Raw genomic sequence first — 18,401 nt, 5'->3', positions numbered from 1 at the left:
TTCACATGAAAAAATGTTTGGTGCCGACTAGGAAATTGATATATAACGACCTTCCCCTCGCATACGAAAACAGCAGTTCGAATAGGAGTGATGCGTAACGGACGTTGTTAACCGCGTTCTTCATTATCGTTGATGATTTACGTTCTACGTCAAGTATAGTTAGTTCAAAAGTGTCGTTCATTTCTTGTTGTGAATTATTACTAAATTTGTTTATTGCTAAATTGTTATCCCATAATGTCGTTTTCAAAAGCCAGACTTCAAAGATTTAATGAATTTGAAAGTAAGTAAAGATATTCTTTTATTTATTGTTCTTAATAATTATTTTATCGTTGTTAATATCATTCCCTTTGTAATTTCTTGCTTTCTCAAATCTACTGTGAAATCTTTTTAAAATTCTCAACTGTTGTATGATCGCTCTTTACACAAAATATATTTCCGTGGGAAATAAGTCGGTGATCTTTCGAGAAATATAAAAGAACGTATTAACCTGTATATGTCGAGAAACTAACAATTTTTAATCGTTAGTAGATTCCATAAAATTATATCGTAATCTTAATTCTGTGCAATAGATATATGATTATCGTGTTTTTATATTTTATTGTCTTTCTCTTTTATGCACAAATTTTAGAAAATTAAAGTTGAAATATTGCCTAAATTATCCTTCATCGATGTGCATAGGTTAATATTTTTTTTTTTACGTATAGAGAATGTCGACCTCCGAAATCCTTCCGATCTACAAAAAGATCATAATTTCCGTATCATGGCCCCTTTTGTATTAAACAATTTTTCTTAACAAAGTTTTCTCATATTTTTAAAAACAACAGTTATTCAAGGTGACCGAAATTACATGTTTCACCATGAATTGTATTTATATTGGCTCTAAATGTTGAAAAAGATATTACAACTTTTTAGTTAATAATTACCAAAGTATTAAAAAATATCTTTGTATTTACACGTAAACGTATCTAAATAACCGATGATAGACGAAAGTAACAAACGATCGATCCTTCAACGATTGTAGAATTATTTAGTTGTTATTGATAATAACAGAAAAATATATTACTAAACTATTTTCAAATAAAAGAAAAGTAAAATGATAAAATAAAAAGAAACCATTTAATTTTTAAATGTTGCGTGCAAAAGTAAGAGTGCAGGGGGAAATAAAGGGCGGTATGATACAAGATTTCGTTACGGAGCCGTGAAAGAATGGATAATCAGGACGTTAGAGAGTACGCCTGGTAATTCGATGACCCCAGTGAGACATGTATCTTGCAACTAAAAACAGCTGTCTTTCATTTGCACCTTCTTTTCGCGTGTAAACTAACACTCACCGAAATAGGAATCCTTTTTACCAACGCTAGTTGTGTTCTTACCCCTTCTACTTTATATATATATAATGTGTATATATATATATACACACACACGCAATGTATATAAAATTAATTTCATTTTTAAATAATTATTTAATTGAGACAGCAGTGTTCTATAAGTTAACGAAGTCAAAAATTATTTTTATAAGCATTTAAATACTTTTATAAGTCATTGTACATGTACAAAAAATGAAACAGGAAAATACAAGTAAGAATATATAATTGACTATTCATTGATCATTGATCATTGAATATTATTTTTATATGAAATTATTTACAAAGCTATCAGAATGCCTTCTTTCTTTTCTTGATTCTAAAAAGAAAAATTTTTACAGATGATGTACCTCCACCAGGGGCATATGATCCAAACTTTGGTAGCAAGGTGAAAGGTTTTGTTATTGAAAAATCAGAAAGATTTCATGACAGCAAAAGTGTTGGTAGTGCAGAAGGCAATGTAACAATATGCAACAAACATGCAAATAATGTTGCAGCCAGTTTTAGAACAGTGAGAAATTGAAATCAATTGGATTTTAAAAACTTTGTATTAATTCTGTGCAAGATGTTGATCTGAGAGATACATGCAGAATCATTTCACTGTTGTTTGATTGTTAATGGCTAATTATTAACAGTAATTGTTAATTATACTGTCTCTCTCAGATATATCACAACTTCTACGGAATTAACGTACTATTGAAAAATTTATATGTATTCTTAGAGAATATTTTAATTTCAATAACAATGTGTATTGTTAGCCACAATTACCACGGAAACAAACTCCACATCAAACAAGATCAAGTTCGAAACTAAAACCACGTGCACTTATTGCTTCTAATGACCAAAAGTTAAAGTATAATACCGAGCATCAACTTGCTGATCTTCAAGTAGAATGTTTCAACAAAGACAAGACAATACGGGAACTGAAGAAACACATCGAGGACATGAAGGGGGAAGTGCAAAAATTGGAATTGCAACTCGAAGAATTACGCAAAAAACAAACGGACGTGGAAGAGCAACACCGAAAGGACATAGAAACAATGGTTTTAAAATATTTTTTAGCAAATTCAATTTCTTTTCCGAATATATAGAAATATTTTATTGATAATTTTTGCATCCAGGCTGCCATGCAACAAGAAATCTTAAACGATTACGACGAGAAGCATCAAATGGAAGCGAAGCATCTTCGTTGTCAGCTTTCAGAAGTCTTGGAAGAAAAAGAACGCGAAATTCAAGCAAGAAAAACTATAGAAGGTGACCTCAGAAATCGTATCGCGGATTTCTCTAAAAGAATAGTTGCATTAGAATCTGAGTTAATAAACAGTAAACATACAAACAACATTGAAAGAGTAAGTATACATTAATTTTAAAGAATTAAAGAATTAAAGTAATTGAAAGTACGACAACTTTGTATCAACCTTTGAAATTTTTATGTGTAGATTCAATTTCTCGAAATACAAATCGAAGAACAGAGGACAAAATTAGAAGAGATAACAATGAATCACAAACGTGAAGTTGATTTATTGGAGCAGGAGAAGTCTAAACTTAATTCATATGTTGATAATTTAACGAATGAACGTGACAAATTAGAGCTAAAATTGCAAAAACGACAAGATGTAATTCTTGAACTACAAGGACAATTATCCACTCTTCAATGTGAATTAGACGAACTAAAAGCTGAATATGAAAAAGTTATTGAAACTTCTTCGAAACAAATGGACGATCTTAAATATAAATATGAAAAGGAAACTGATCAATTGAAACTCGATTTTGAAAAAGAGAAAATGATTCTTGTCAATGAAAACCAATTTGAAATATCGCGCAGGATAGAAATTGAAGCCAAAGTAAAAGATATTGACCAACAAAATAATTTTCTTAGAGAAGAACTGGCAAATGTTCAAAAACTTTCGAAAGATGTAAGTATTGAAATTTCTAACTGTTTAAATAATAAAAGAAATTGTTATCTGATTTCTTACTTGAATGTAGGTTAATAATCGTTTACACAAGGCACATGAAGAATTAGAGGAATCGGAGAGAAAACATATCCTTGTTTTGAAGAAACACCAGGAGGAATTAGCTGATGTAATGAAACTTCACGATGAAGAAAAATATAAACTGAAGCAACAATTGGAGAGTGCAAGAGTGGATTATATAAGAGAGATAGAAAATGTACGGACATACAACATTTGTGTACATTGCACGCTTTGTTACATAATAATTTTTCTGTGAAATAACACGTATTAATTTCTTGTATAGCTAACAATAGCGAGAGACAAAGAAATAGCGGAAGTAAAAGAAACAGCGACTAAAAAAAGTGAAGAAGAAATCAAACGAGTTAAACAGTATGCCGATAAAATAGTAGCAAATGCAGAAGCTGTTACTAGAGAAACATTAGCAGCTTGCCGTACCGAATGCGAAGAAAGAGTAAAAAGGGTGATCGCTGATAGCGACGCGAAAGTAAGCGGGTCACACGTGCGTAAAATGAAAAACATCACTGACTGCGTTCTCTTTTCTGATGTTTCAATAAAAATTCTTTTTTACCATATCAAGAAGAATAAAAAAAAAAAAGAATTTTTATTGTAAACATTATTCCTTTTTCAAAGCTTTTTTTTTCGAGTATCCTATTTTCCAGTTTCTGTGATGTTTGACCTGTGCTCTTCTGCAAGAGCATTTCCATACAATTTTTAAAGTTAATTTATTAATTTAGATAAACGCTATGATCAGAGAGGCAAAGATTACTGTGGAGGAAGAAATGCGACTCACTGCGGAAAGATATAAAGCATGTTTAGCGCGCGTAGAAATGGAACGAACGGCGTTAGATGAAAAATTGGCGCATAAAGATGCCGAAATTAATAGACTTTCTGCGACTCTTAAAGAATTAAAGAATTCGGCAGAAACACAGGTAAGTGCACAATGTATATAGTCGAAAACAAAAATATTTCAGTCTAATGTAAATATATAATACATTTTATTTAAAGTATTACTTTGTACTAATTAATTAAACAAATTTAGGAAAGTTTCAGTCAGAGTTTACAAATAGAATTGGATAGAGCAGAAACTGAATTGGCAGAAAAGAGAGAGGAATTACGAGCTCTGAAAGATCAAATTCGAACCGAGGCGGCAGAAATGGTGATTAGACGAAAGAGGTATGTCATTTTTTACAGAAAGGAATATATATATGTGTGTGTGCGCGTGCGCGTGTGTATGTACACGTACAAAATTTTGTTTAGATTCGAAGTTGTAATGGCTGAAAATCAAGCCTCAGTTGCTGCATTAACTAAACGTTTGGCCCAAAGTAATGCTGAAGTGGAAAGATTGCAGCATGAATTGAAACGAGGTGAAGATTGTATTGGCGAGCATCGTGATTTATTGAGTATTATGCGCAACAATTCCAAAATAGTACATGAACAGGTGCGCGTTTTGATGGAACAATTAGACATTAAAAAAGGATTGGTTGATCAACTTGAAGCTGAAAGTGTGAGCGAAATGGAATCATTAAAATCTGTATTCGAGGCTAAGATCGATGATTTCAAGAATATAGCAGCTAAAAAAGTTGCGAAATTACAAGCCGAAAATGATGTAAAGACTGCTGAAAATGTTGAGGTACTATTTTTTCTTTCTACTTTCAAATGCAAAGATGTAAAAAAAATTTGATTTGATAAAATATTGCTTAAAAATTAGATAATTATTTAAACTTTAAATTTTCCAAGTTAATTAAATCGTCATTTCATTAAAAAATCTTAGATGAAAAACCAACTTGAAAAAATGGCTAATCATCTCACTGAAGCACAAAGTATACTTCTTGAATTGGAAGAGAGAAACGATGCTCAAGAACTTGAAATTTCGCGAGTGGTAATGCTAAACGCCAAACTTAACGCACAGTTGAAACAACATGAAACAACAATAGAAGACTTGAATAAATTGCTACAACATCAATCGCAAGCTCATAAAGTTAGCTTAAATGAAGTATGTTTTCAAAATTGCTGTATTAATGTTTCCTTTCCGCGTGACAAAATATATAAATTGACTATTTTTATTATGCTTACAGGCAAATTTGAAAATAGAAGAACTTTCTGTTAAAATTAAATGTCATGAAGAAGAAGAAAGTCATATTCAGGTAACTGATAATGTAATTTTATTTTATGTTGTATATATTAAATAATAAGGAGAATTTTTTTTTATCTATATTAAATGTATATCTCGTGTCATAAATGTATATCTCGTGTCATAAATGTATTCATTCAAATGTATTGTTTCTATGTAGAAAAATGTTGAATTATTTGAAGAGGAACGAAAGAACTGGGAAAGTTTTGAAAAAGAAATTATGGAAAAGCTCGAGGAAGAAAAAGCTCGTCGAGAAGCAGCCGAAAAGTATGTTGTTTTCTCCTTTAAAGAGAAGAGTAATTTATCTTTGAAAGCTATAAAGTAGTGAGGTGATAAATTTATTTTTATCTGTTTAGGGAAATGGAAAATCTTTCCAAATATAATGAGCAACTTTTAAAAGATTATCAAGAGATTCATGAAAAATATGCTGAAGTTGTTGGTCATCATAATCACAGGCAAAGAATTAAGCATGTATCTCAGCTTAAAGATAAAATCAATCAACTCGAACAGGTGCATTTAACTATTTATTTCGGAATTAATCATTTTGTATTGCATGTTGAATTTTCTTATTACAACAGTAAGACTACTTAGTTAGATTATTATCATTTGATTATAATCTAAAAAATATAAATGTTTTTTAGGATGTATATGCGAAAACGAGGACAATAACACAGCTACAAAAAGTTGTAGAAAAATTTAAAGCAGAGGAGAAGCGCACGCACAGTAAAGGAAAAGAAAATACAGAAGTGTCACAGAGTAATCTTACAACACTTGTTCCTTCTCCACATAAATCATTAACGCCATTAAAAGATCGAAATTAATTGAATTAATGTTGATATATTATTAACGTATTACTCATTCATCGTTTTATTATAAATGCGATTTGATAATAATTTAATTCATATACTAAAAACTCATGCACTAATCTTCCCATGCACACATGTAATTGTATTACAATTATTTATTGATGCAATAATTATTAATTTGCATTTATGATAATTATAAGAAAAATAGAATTTATAAATGAAAAATAGCAGAACCTAGCAAACGGAACATTTAACCTCGCAAAAAGTGCATTTATGATAATTATAAAAAAAAAAAAAATAGAATTTATGAATGAAAAATAGCAGAACCTAGCAAACGAAACATTTAACCTCGCAAAAAGTGTTAGATTTGATAGAAGTTACATTTAAGTTGGATTTAAGAATTGTGTTCGATTGTTTTCGACTTGTATCAAAAGTGTTAGATTTGATAGAAGTTACGTTGAAGTTTAGATTTAACAATGTTAATTTTATAAAAAAAGAAACAGTTGATCGTATACCGATTCAAAATGAATTGACTCTTAATGAATAAAAATGAATAATGACTCTTGTTAAATTTTTTAGACTTAGAATCATAAATTTATAAAATTAACAAATTTAAAAGTTTTTTATCAAATCTAATATATGGGTATACAAGGTGATTTATTCTGTTTGTTAGGTTCTGCTAAAGATATGTTTAGTAATAAAATTTTACAAAATTGACGAAAGATCGACGTTAAAAGAAAAGAAAAAAAGACTTGATTTTTTAAAATATAATAGACGTTTTTCTCTGATATTTGAACATATCTAGAGTTAGAGAAATTTTATTTGTAATAAATATTTATTTGTGAATTTATTTGTAATAAATAGTTATTTGTGATGATTAATGTGTTGAATTTTTAAGAAGTGACATTAAACTCATCACAAATGAGCGAGTACTCTATATATTATTTTAGATGAAATATGTAAACGACAATTACAAATATATTTTGCGTTTATTTTTTTTATGCAAAATACGGCCATTTTGTCTGAAAATTAGTCGAGTCCTATTCGTGCCTCTACTTTCACCAAATTAATTGATGGCAATTAATTAATTGCGCGATGGTTTTGTAAATATTAGAAAACGTATCATGTTACACTTTGGACGTTTATTAACTATGTTTATTTACTATATATTATACTATATATTTACTATATATTATTTTCATCGTCATATTTTTATTATCCGTGTTATTGTAGACTTAAACCTGGATATCCATCATTGCCTTCCTTATTTTTATCTTACAATCGTTGGAACGCCATAGTCGATGAGCATTTGAGATGTATCCAACGTTCTGAATTCCTCTCGTTTCATTCTCAGATCCGGCGTAATTCCTTTCCGTTCATTTGTTGTCATTTGTTGAAGGCTCAAAGTTTTATCGGTTGTCGCGTCAGATGTCATCTAGTTTTCTTTCTATGACAGATGACAGTTTTACTCCTATGTTACAACCCCGCTACCGTTCACTATTTCCTCCCCTCGACGCGACGTGGCATAGCGTTGGGCTTGTTCCTCTAATTTTAAGTGTACAGGCAACATGCCAGTAATAACGCATAATGCGTCCAAAGACACCGTTCGATGTATAGCGGCTACTTTAGTTAACATCATTTTCTGAGAATTTCTCAAGCTTTTTTGTAGCAGTTTAGCGCTCCCATGCTCACAGGGAAGTCTCGTTCTAGCTTCCTAGTTTGCCAACTCCAGAAGTTTGATCATTCTTCGACAAAATCTAATGGCTAGTAGCCATTATTATTATTATTATTGTTGTTGTTGTTGTTGTTATTATTATTATTGTTGTTATTATTATTGTTGTTGTTATTATTATTATTATTATTATTATTATTATTACTTTATTTCAATAGCTCTCTGACAAATATGGTCGCGGCGTGATTTTGTTACGTGATCTTTTTACATTGTCAGTGTGTCAAATATTTTACCAGAAATAGTAACAATTATCACCTTGGTCGTGATGATCCCTGATCTGGCTAATTCATACCCATCTTTATTGTATCCAAAGCGTAATGTTCGATGAAAAGAGTTGGATCGTCCGATGAACCGATAATCAAGACAATCCACACAGTGGAGCATTTGTGGGAGAAACGTTACTTCCCGGGCTTATACTCCATACCACTCGTAACCCATATTCTATACTATTCTCATCCTTGTTGCTCCTGATATCCAGTTAGTCTAGGACTTTATAACATTCTGATATCACGAAAACAGCCGAAGCAGTTCAGTAGAGAAGTACGAAAAGACATCCGTTCAAAATTTGGAAAAATTTCGTATCTTTTGTACGTTTCTTGACGGTTCTTTTTATGGCCGTCCAGATATTGGTATTTTACCACAAGTGGGACATCTAACAGATGATGCCGGCATAGCGCATTCTTTCCTCTTTTCCATACAAACGCGGCACTAGGACGCAATTTCACACGTTGTCACATCGTGGCCACGCACCTACGTCCTTAATCATTATTCTTAATATTTCACGCCGTGTAAAACTGTCAAGTACAAATCGTAATATATACCACAAGTAATACCACAAGTAATACGTGGAAATATGGAATTTACATTCTACGAAATTAACAGTTCTTTCCTATTGCTTGATATGATTCCCCTGCTTGCTTGATGGGTCCCAATTTGAAAAGGTAAAAGTAGAACAAATGCGTAATTATTTTATAACGTATAAATGTTGCGCTATAAAACTGAAAACACAAACTTTATTCCTACAGCTGATACAATGGCCACTATGTAATGGTCCATGTATCGTGTCGACAAGTTTGTTTCGGAGAGACGTCGTTCGTTCAAAGATGACGTTGGCGAATCCATCGACACCGATCATCGTTGAGACAAACGTCCGAGATCAGGCAGATCATCGCACGGCATAAAAACGGAATGTCCACTTGAGTTTTCGCGGGTTTGCCCAACGTCGAACGTGCTTCTTTCTCTCGGTATCGCAGCGCGCTTTCGACGTCGCGCCTCCAACTCCAACGCTCGAACATTTCGGGTTTGGTGTTTCTATTCCTGGAGCGGGTTGACTCCTCGCTCGGCTCCTACGGGAGGTGCTATGCCCTGGCTAGCAAACACGAGCAGTCGACCGGAGTCGTGCCGGATCTAACGTGTTTTTACGTGGCGTGTGAAAGCAGTGCGCGCGTGCAAACCATTATTAAGCATCTTCTTAAATCAAAACCGATCGTTCGTTCGTTCGTTCGTTCGTTCGTTCGTTCGTTCGTTCGTCGGAACGAGGACCTCCGGGACAGGGACTCTGTAAACAGAAAGAGTACGGTAATTCAATGGTAATTCCCAATGGTTCTTTCTCTGAAAGAAACTCGGAATTGCGGATATGTTGTAAGTTGTAATACGGTGCGCCCTTTGACACATTCTCATTCGTGACAGTTTTTCAAAAAATTTCACACCCTTCGCCGAGAGCTGTTTCGTCTCTTAGACAGCGCGAGCGAATGCCTTTGTGTTGAGGAGAAAGATTGAAGGAGGAAAGCCGGAGAGATCGTGTTGGCCGGTTCCTGACGCGTCGGTGAAGATTTTTCAATCACCCCGATTACTATTTTCGGGTTTGAGCTCAGTACGATATATATATATATATATATTTATTTATTTATTTATTTATTAGCGTTGCGACACCACGCGTCTGAATCGATTGCATTTGACGTTCGTTCATCGAGAACGATGGCTCTTCTCCGCCGTGTGGGACGCCATGGTTGTGCGATTCGGGGCTACGGATGGTGTGCACGTATTCCCCCGTCGCATCGCGGGGGAATAACCCCGGGTTCTCCGTGAACTCGGGACGAAACGAAAGTTTGTAAGTTCGATGTTCCCCTATCGACGAATGTGCAAGTTTGCGAGGCAGTTGTTTTACACTGGCAGAAAGAACATTGACACAACGAATGTTTTTATTTAGGTTTAACACGAACGAAAAGCAAGGAAATGCCAGAGAGGAAACTAAATCTTTCTTAGATCAGAGACAAAGATCGCTAGATTCGAGTTGAAATTTCGTTTTAAATTTTCGTTGATCGTTGTTGATTTGCCACCATGCAGTAATCAAATCGAATCGAATCGATTATGCGTAGCGAAACAAGTGGCGCGGTTTTTTGCTTGGCACGTGTTGAAATTGAACGTGCGTACGTTTTGTCTCGGCCGGCTGTTCTCAATTAGTTTTACACTTTCCGAGAAATTTGCAAGAGCACGATTCCCGGGAACGTGGTTCGTTTCGTATTTACGTTTTAAGAAAAGCTCGAGACAAAACACCGAGAGTTACGATCGGCCAAGTTTCCATCGTGTAGTACAAAAGCATTGGATTGGAATGATGACAAATTCTTCGATATTTCATATTTAATATTTGGTATTAGCAGCTTTCCTATTGTTTAAAAAGTCAAATTTACGAAATTTACACTTTTTAAACGAGATTATATATCAGTAGCTCGAAATCAAATATACATATATATATATATATATGTTTTTTTAAATCGTACATTTGGTTAAAGAAAAATCACATCGACGTTGGACGATCTCTGAGAGACTCTGTTGGCATTAAGATTAGAAATAATTCGCTACAGATCGAGGCTAAGTTCCCACGTGTTCCAACCATTTAAATTTATTAACGTGCACCGTAAAATGGGTTCGTTGAACGATACGAGAAACATTTGGATCGCTGATCCTCGAAATCGTTTCAACTTAAACCGTTCTAATTTCGTTGACACCTAACATTAGAAAAATTTCATACATCGTCGGGAGTTTTTGTTTTCAATATCACCTACACACGTTACGCACGCTATCGTCAATCAAAAGTTTGCCCATTTTTTTATGACATTTTAACGTCAGATCTCAACTTCTACAAATCGACGAAAGCTCTCTCGTCGTTCGCAGGCCTGATTTGTTAAAAAAATTGTAAATGGTGAACAAAGAACGTGCTTTCACAATGATAACTAAACGTTACGGTGTAAATTGTGCGGTGCAAATCGTCTTTAAAACATGGATATATCTGTGACGACCATTGTATCACTATACCCAATGAATTATCGTGACAACTTTCCTACGTACAACTCGAACATCGATTAAAACAAGCGTCCTTATCAAGAAAAAGAAGAGGGAAACACACACATATACACGCACAAGCAAGAATAATGAATACCTTGAATGAACATTTGAATAAAGACTCGTCTAGACGTCCACCTTGTTCGAAGAGTAACGCATTTACCAAATCAAACGATAAAACTCTGTGAAAATGCTACGAGCGTAAGAAGAGTAAGAAGAGTAAGAAGAATGCGGGACAGGGAACCAACGACGGCAGAGGATCCGATCGACTCAAAGGATCCTAAGCCGCGTGGCGATTCCTCTCGAAGGAAACGCGAATGAACTCTCCTTCTTTCTCAAAGCGCTCAAATACCTGAATCCACTGGCATCGGATCGACGTCAAACAGCGTTGCACGAGGCTAGGCGATTCAGGAGAAGGAATTTCGAAGAAGAAAAAAAGAAAATCTTTGAACCTCCCTCTCGACTTTGTGCGTTGGAGAGAAAGCGAGCTTTAAACAGACTCGCGAGGTCGCATCTTCGATCCATCTTGGTCAAGTTGGAAGAAGAAGAGAAGAAGAAGAAGAAGAAGAAGAAGAAGAAGAAGAAGAAGAAGAAGAAGAAGAAGAAGAGGAGGAGGAGGAGGAGGAGGAGGAGGAGGAGGAGGAGGAGGACCGGGAATACAGAGAGATCAAAGGGGTTGAAAGACAGCGAGGAGGATGATGTTAGTGATCTCAGTGATCGTCGTTTGACGAGAAAACGAGCGGAGAAACTTTCCTCGGTTTCTTCAGCCGTTCAAAATGCTGGACATATTTCGAGGCCTAAAGAGCCTTATCAAGATCTCTCACGTACACATCGACACGGCCGTGTTCCGGCTGCATTACAGTTTAACCGTGATCCTTCTCATCTCGTTTTCGTTGATCGTGACTACGAGACAATACGTTGGCAATCCGATCGACTGCATTCACAGCAAAGATCTACCGGAGGACGTGTTGAACACGTACTGTTGGATACACAGTACGTACACGATCACTGCGGCTTACAAGAAACGAGAGGGTTTCGAGGTACCGTTTCTCGGGGTGGACAATTCCAAGTCGCATCCGGAGACAGAGAGGAAGGAGTACAGATACTATCAGTGGGTCTGCTTCATGCTGTTTCTCCAGGTAATCGATCGAAATTCTTTTTTCCCCTTTTATCTGTGTGTGTGTGTGTGTGTCTACGTTTCGCTCTCTTCATTCACATCTTTTTCGTTTACGCGCTTGCCGGCGCTTCTCGAGACAGAGGAGAAATATCTCGTTCGAAAAAATTCGAGTAAACGAATTTCACCCAATTCGTAGAAACAATAATAAACAGATAAAACAGCTCGATGGAATTTGAAAGATGGCTAGGGCCGAATCTACGAGTGGAAAGGCGATCGATTCCTTCCTTGGATACCTGGGATTATAGGCGACGGCGATGTACGACGAGGAAAATTCGGCAATGAGAAAAGCCGGATAACGAACGAACTGGTTGCGGCTACGCTCGAGGAATTTACCCGCTGCTTACAGAAGCTTATATTTAGTTCATTGCCAAGAAAGAAACCCTAAGCATATTAACTCGTTAAACCCCTAACCGTTGCCTCGTCACCGAGGGTCGCTGTCGCGTGAGTCGCCTTGACGCTCGGTCAAAGACGCTCCTCCACCCTCGCCTTTTAACTGATCTCTTCAACTGGAACATGTTGTTGGACGGAATTAAACAGCCTTTCCGTTCCGTTCGATATTCCGACCGATATTACGCGTGAACGCACAACCAATTTTCCAATTTCCAATTTCCAACACGGCGAGTCGCAAACTCAAATTCAGTCGAGTCATGCAACATTGAAGATTGAAGAGGGTTAAAAACCTCTTTCGTACCGATGCAGTAAGTCCAAAAGAGACAAAACCACCTCCTCCTCCTCCTCCTCCTTCTATAATCGCATTTTGGAATTTTTTTGTCCGCAGAAGGCTGCGTTTCATCGATTGAGACAAGTGAAAGTATACCGTAGGAAGAATCCTATTTATATATGCAAAATATCTTTTCTTACATAAACAGATTATGCCATTATTGCTGTTGTAAGATTTCTGAACAATCCTCTCCTTTCTATCTTTCTTTTCACTTCCTTTCTCGGGGTCCTCCTCCCCATCGATGTATCCATTCCTAAAGAAGAAGTCTGTTGCCGCTGTCTTCTCTCTGGGACAACGGACGCGTGTGCTTAGATACCGATACGCGACACATACTGCCATCTAAAAATATCCCGACACTCGCTCGCTTTCTACAAGATATACGATATATATACTTTACAGCACATAATTACAGATACGATAAATTACGGATATGAATCGAGGATAATTTTAATTAAAGTAATCAGATGCAAGTAAGTCTTTTAGAGAAATTAGTCAGGTTGGAAAGATCCTCCTGCGCGAGGTTTTTCTTCCTCGCGTTTTCACGAAACCGAACGAAGAAGACAGATTCGATCGACAGATGGTTCGCGGTGCCCTTGTTCGAACAGAAGGGACCAGTTCTATAATTAATTATTGGAACATGGAACAAGTCCAAATCCCGAAACTGTGAGACAATTAAAATTACTTCCAGTAACATTCGAATATGATCCAACTCGAGCGATGCAGTCTAATTATAGAGCGACAATGACCCGAATGTTTCGTCTTCTTTTTTACTCCCATGCCTCTGGATGTTTTCTTTTTACGACAAGTATCTTTGGCCGGAAGCCAATTCGCGTAATAATCGCGATATCGGTATTATCATTATTATTATTATTATTATTATTATTATTATTATTATTATTATTATTATTATTATTATCATTATCATTATCATCCTCAAACGAGGTGACATTCTTTCCCCATTTCCTAATAAACTGCAAACATGTCGGAAACTCTTCGAAAACCTCTGACTTTGTTCATTTGCTTCTGTTCATTTGAACATTTTATACCTGTCGCTCGCAAAACTCGCGGCCGATTGCAATTGTAAAACATATAATTATTAATTCGAAGAAAACATGAAACTCGCGAAAAAGCAAACAGTAGTGTGGGAGAGGTAGGGCAGAGAGGGCGAATTAAAAATTCACAAAGCAACAAACAATAAAAATCGTTCGTTTCTATTCTCGTTTTATAGATGTTAGAGAATCGATAAAGTTCTAAGAGGTCTATTCGCTACTTGTTTTGAAAGCAGAAACGAGTAGCAGAACGAGAGGAAGACCGTGTGTTTTCAAAGGATGATGAAAGATCAATCGATCGCTTCGGCGTGCTTAGAATCTCACGATATCTTCTTCGTGAATGGAAAGCTGGACAACTTTAATACACTTTAATACGTTTGTAAGTGATGGCAGTAGTAGTTCGTTTCGTCGACCTCGAAATTCCTCGAAAGGAGATAAAATTCGAAAAGGAGAAGAGAAAGATAAATTTCTCGAAACTGACGCACGAACGAAACGATTCAATGGACAGCAAAGTGTGAAACGAGAGGTCGTTTCGACGAGAAAGAGAAGAGAGAGAAGAAAAAAGAAAAAAGAAAAAGAAAAGACGAGGGGGAAATTCAATTTTCAGGGGAGAAAGATAAAAATATAGAAAAAGTAAAGGCAAAACACTGACTTGAGAACAAGAGCGCCGCAGCGCGAAGAACGTTGTGTTGTACGTGGCAGTACGGTACAACTTCATTGACGAGACAAGAGAAAGATACATAGGAGATCATACAAGTATAAGTTATGTGTTTAGCATCGAGGCCAAGGGATGCCTCTCAAGTTCGGCCAGTCTTCGAACGGCTTGCTTCCGCGCCCCACGTGTGTTTGTCACCGTGTCCGAATACTCGTTCCGTCCTTTCGTTTCGATTGCCCCTTTTTTCTCTCCATTTCCGATCGATCCGTCTCGATCCTCGAAACACATTCGATTATCCTTTCGAGAGAACGAAATCAGTGCCGCGTTGGTTCTGTGTCACGAGTTACGATCGCCAATTGCGAATTGCGAGCGAGAGAGAGAGAGAGAGAGAGAGAGAGAGAGAGAGAGAGAGAGAGGTTGTTGCTGGACGAGTAACAGACGGAAAGAACGAGAAAAATGAGAAAAATTGGAAGAATAGAATTTTAGCGTAGAAGCGACTCGACTGCTTCGTGAAAGGAAGAGAGGAGAGAGAGAGAGAGAGAGAGAGAGAGAGAGAGAGAGAGAGAGAGAGAGAGAGAGAGGAGAAAAACGAGAAAAACAGAGATGAGTCTTCCGAGAATAATCACGAGGAACGTGACGAAGAAAATGACACGGGCCCGCGACGACAAGTATCATCGTTTCTCCACACTTTTCTTACTTTCCGTCAAAGATTCCCGAGGTACACGAAGGTACAGGAATATTTCCGACGCTCAGATCAGATCGATTTAATACACCAAAGATTACGCAACGTACTCCGGGGAAAATATTTACGCCAATCTCTCAAAAATTCTCAAATCAACGATTATCCTGGTTACGACTTACGAGAAGAAGAGAAAAAAAGAAGGAAGAAATTCCCCGACCGACAATTATGGAACTCGAAGAACTCTCCAAGAACCAGACAATTACTTGACTCTCGATTCGATTCGATTCGATTCTGCTCGATCGAAGAACAAAGATCCTCCAGTTGCAAATGGAGATTCGAGGAAGCGTTGTAGCGTGAAATCTTCGTCCGCGAGAAATAACAAGAAGTATTTCTCAAAGACTTGGAAAGAAAGTCGAAAGGGTTGAGAGGGTTGAAGGATCAAGTAAGAAACACGGATCTGCTAAACAAGGAGGAGGACGAGGAGGCACCTTTAGTCTCGGAATCGGTCGGCCGCCTAGAACGCAGAAAAATGCCTCTGATGTTGAAGATGATCGACGTGTTCGGCTCGTTGAGGTCCCTGTTCAAAGTTCAGCGGATCTCCGAGGACACGATGATATTTCGGCTGCACTATCGCGCAACGGTGGCACTTTTGCTCGGCGGGTGCGTGACGCTGGCGTGCAAGAGCATCTCCGGCTCGCCAATTCACTGCGAGGCCTCCGGCTCCGTGGATAAAGTTGTCTTGGAGACTTTCTGCTGGCTTCACACCACCTACAGCATGGTGCACGCGTTCAACATGAGCCTGGGACAGGCGGTGCCCTATCCCGGCGTTTCCAACAGCAAAGGGGAAGGGATGCACGGCCACGCGTCCCATCCGTTGGTCAAACAGCACAAGTATTATCAGTGGGTCATCTTCTTTCTGCTGCTGCAAGTATGAAAACTGCAAGTTGTTCTTCTCTCTGTCATTACGATTAGAAATCTGCAGCCGAGCACCCTCACCCTCACCCTCACCCTCACCGTCGCAATTAAATTAAAGAATTACAATAATATTGAAATCATCCTCACGCGATTCACAAAGAACGGGTGTTCATCCGTACCTGTTCATCCGTAAGCTCCGTAAATAAATTCGACTCGCCCGCACGACCGAACAATGGCAACGCGCTGTTGTTCTTTTAACAAATCGTTTCCTGGCAACTGTTACACCTCGAGCTCCAACTCGAACCAAGTATATTTTCTTTTCGAGAACCCATTAAACGGAACAATAGCGATTTTCTGGATTTCGAGTCAAACAGAATCATCTCGTTTCGAGGGGAACGGAACGCACATACGTTCATTCAACGCAAACGTACGTGTCAATCATCATATGTAGTCCTCCAAGTAGTTTGCGATCGTTTACAAATACAAAGATAATGCAAACGAGAAGAGATCTTTTCGTGCCTGCTGCAATCCTAATTACAGAAAAAAAAAAAAAAAAAAATAGAACAGTCAGCAAATCGAAAGTGTCAGATCTCTGCAATGGTAATCGAATTATTAAATTACGGTCATTCCTCCCTCCCAGGAGCCTTTTTTATCCACACATCTTTGGATAATATCTTTGGTTTCGATTCAACCCCTATTCGACGATGCATTTTCTCGGATAATTATCGTCTATTTATTAGGATAAATATTTATTTTATCGAATAAACGAGTCCAACAACTCTCGTTCGTTGAAACGACTCGCGAACCAAGAGCGAAACTCTGACTATCCAAAGTACGTACTTGGTTTCGTCGGTTCTTACAGGTCCGCGCACGTGGGGCAAATTTACTTTAATCGTAACCGCGACTGAAACTTTTTACGACCCTCGTTTAATGGAATTCCGCGGCCGTCGGCTCGCTAAACAAATGAATCGTTCTCTTAGATAAACGGCAATTAATCAATTCGCCAGCCGAAAACAATGCTCCCGTTTATTACGATTTTATCGTTCCCAAGTACGCGGCTAATTTGATATCTTTAGGCGCGTGCCAACGTGCTTTGAGAACAGTGTGATGTACAACGTTGATGATCCATAGCTGATCGAGATCTTTGTGGCTGCCAATCGACAAAGCAGTTCGGTCTGTTACGTTACGGCACAAGTGGAATCGTTGGTTGATTTATTCTCAATTCCGGTGTCGAGCGGATCGAACGAAACAATCTTTTCATTCCAATCTTCTCGTCCAAGCTCCTCGTCGACGACCGGTTGCCAATCGTTTCTCTCAATTAGGAGCATTTTTTAGCCAACACCTGCACCGGTTGGACTGCTTGTATATAATATATTCGTCTATGTCTTCTCGCAAGTCTCTTTTCGTTTCCAAAGATCGAGAGGGAATCACTCGTAGGAAATCTCGCGAGCAACCAACAGAACCACCCAAAGTCTAAAAACGCGATGATCGCGTTAAAACGGTGGACGATTCTCTTCTTTCCAGGCGATTCTCTTCTACACGCCTCGGTGGCTGTGGAAAGGATGGGAGGGTGGCAAGATTCACGCTTTGATGATGGATCTCGACATCGGCCTCTGTTCGGAGGTGGAGAAGAAACAGAAGAAGAAAATGTTGCTCGACTATCTGTGGGAGAATCTTCGATTTCACAATTGGTGGGCTTACAGGTACTACCTCTGCGAAGTTCTTGCCCTGCTGAATGTGATCGGTGAGTCGCACGTTCCTTTCTCTCCTCTGCCATTTCTTTTTTTTCGTTTTTCTTTTTTTTTTTTTTTTTTTTTTTTTTTTTTTTTTTTTTCCTCTTTAAATTTTAAATTT

At 37.3% G+C, this 18,401-nt stretch overlaps 2 protein-coding genes across 4 annotated transcripts in view; both read left to right on the top strand.

Moving 5' to 3' along the window:
- Positions 1–76: 76 nt before the first annotated feature.
- LOC122538188 (hyaluronan mediated motility receptor-like) lies at positions 77–7,464 on the top strand. Of its 2 annotated transcripts, none has more exons than XM_043672042.1 (15): positions 77–280; positions 1,706–1,875; positions 2,123–2,407; positions 2,486–2,713; positions 2,804–3,280; positions 3,351–3,533; positions 3,621–3,821; positions 4,072–4,266; positions 4,377–4,510; positions 4,595–4,967; positions 5,109–5,330; positions 5,413–5,481; positions 5,629–5,735; positions 5,825–5,978; positions 6,110–7,464. In XM_043672042.1, exons 1-15 carry the CDS (start codon positions 235–237, stop codon positions 6,287–6,289), a joined length of 3,024 nt encoding a protein of 1,007 aa, XP_043527977.1. In that variant the 5' UTR covers positions 77–234; the 3' UTR covers positions 6,290–7,464. The 2 variants fall into 2 exon arrangements, with proteins under 2 accessions (XP_043527977.1, XP_043527976.1); XM_043672041.1 differs by having other exon boundaries at positions 3,621–3,836.
- Positions 7,465–11,995: 4,531 nt separating this feature from the next.
- LOC122538192 (innexin shaking-B) overlaps positions 11,996–18,401 on the top strand; it is a 12,462-nt gene continuing 6,056 nt past the window's right edge. Inside the window, exons 1-2 of one of the 2 annotated variants that reach the window (XM_043672057.1) lie at positions 11,996–12,487; positions 18,072–18,291. In XM_043672057.1, the coding sequence (XP_043527992.1) occupies positions 12,125–12,487; positions 18,072–18,291 (583 nt within the window). In that variant the 5' untranslated portion in view covers positions 11,996–12,124. Of the gene's footprint in view, positions 12,488–15,527; positions 16,561–18,071; positions 18,292–18,401 lie in introns of those variants that run through there. The other variant, XM_043672056.1, reaches the window with a different exon arrangement.

Source organism: Frieseomelitta varia, unplaced genomic scaffold (genome assembly GCF_011392965.1).
Source record: "Frieseomelitta varia isolate USP_RPSP 00005682 unplaced genomic scaffold, Fvar_1.2 scaffold_974, whole genome shotgun sequence".
NCBI lineage: Eukaryota > Metazoa > Arthropoda > Insecta > Hymenoptera > Apidae > Frieseomelitta > Frieseomelitta varia.
The sequence above is the reverse complement of the archived record's forward strand: the minus strand, read 5'-3'. Positions and strand labels throughout refer to the sequence as shown.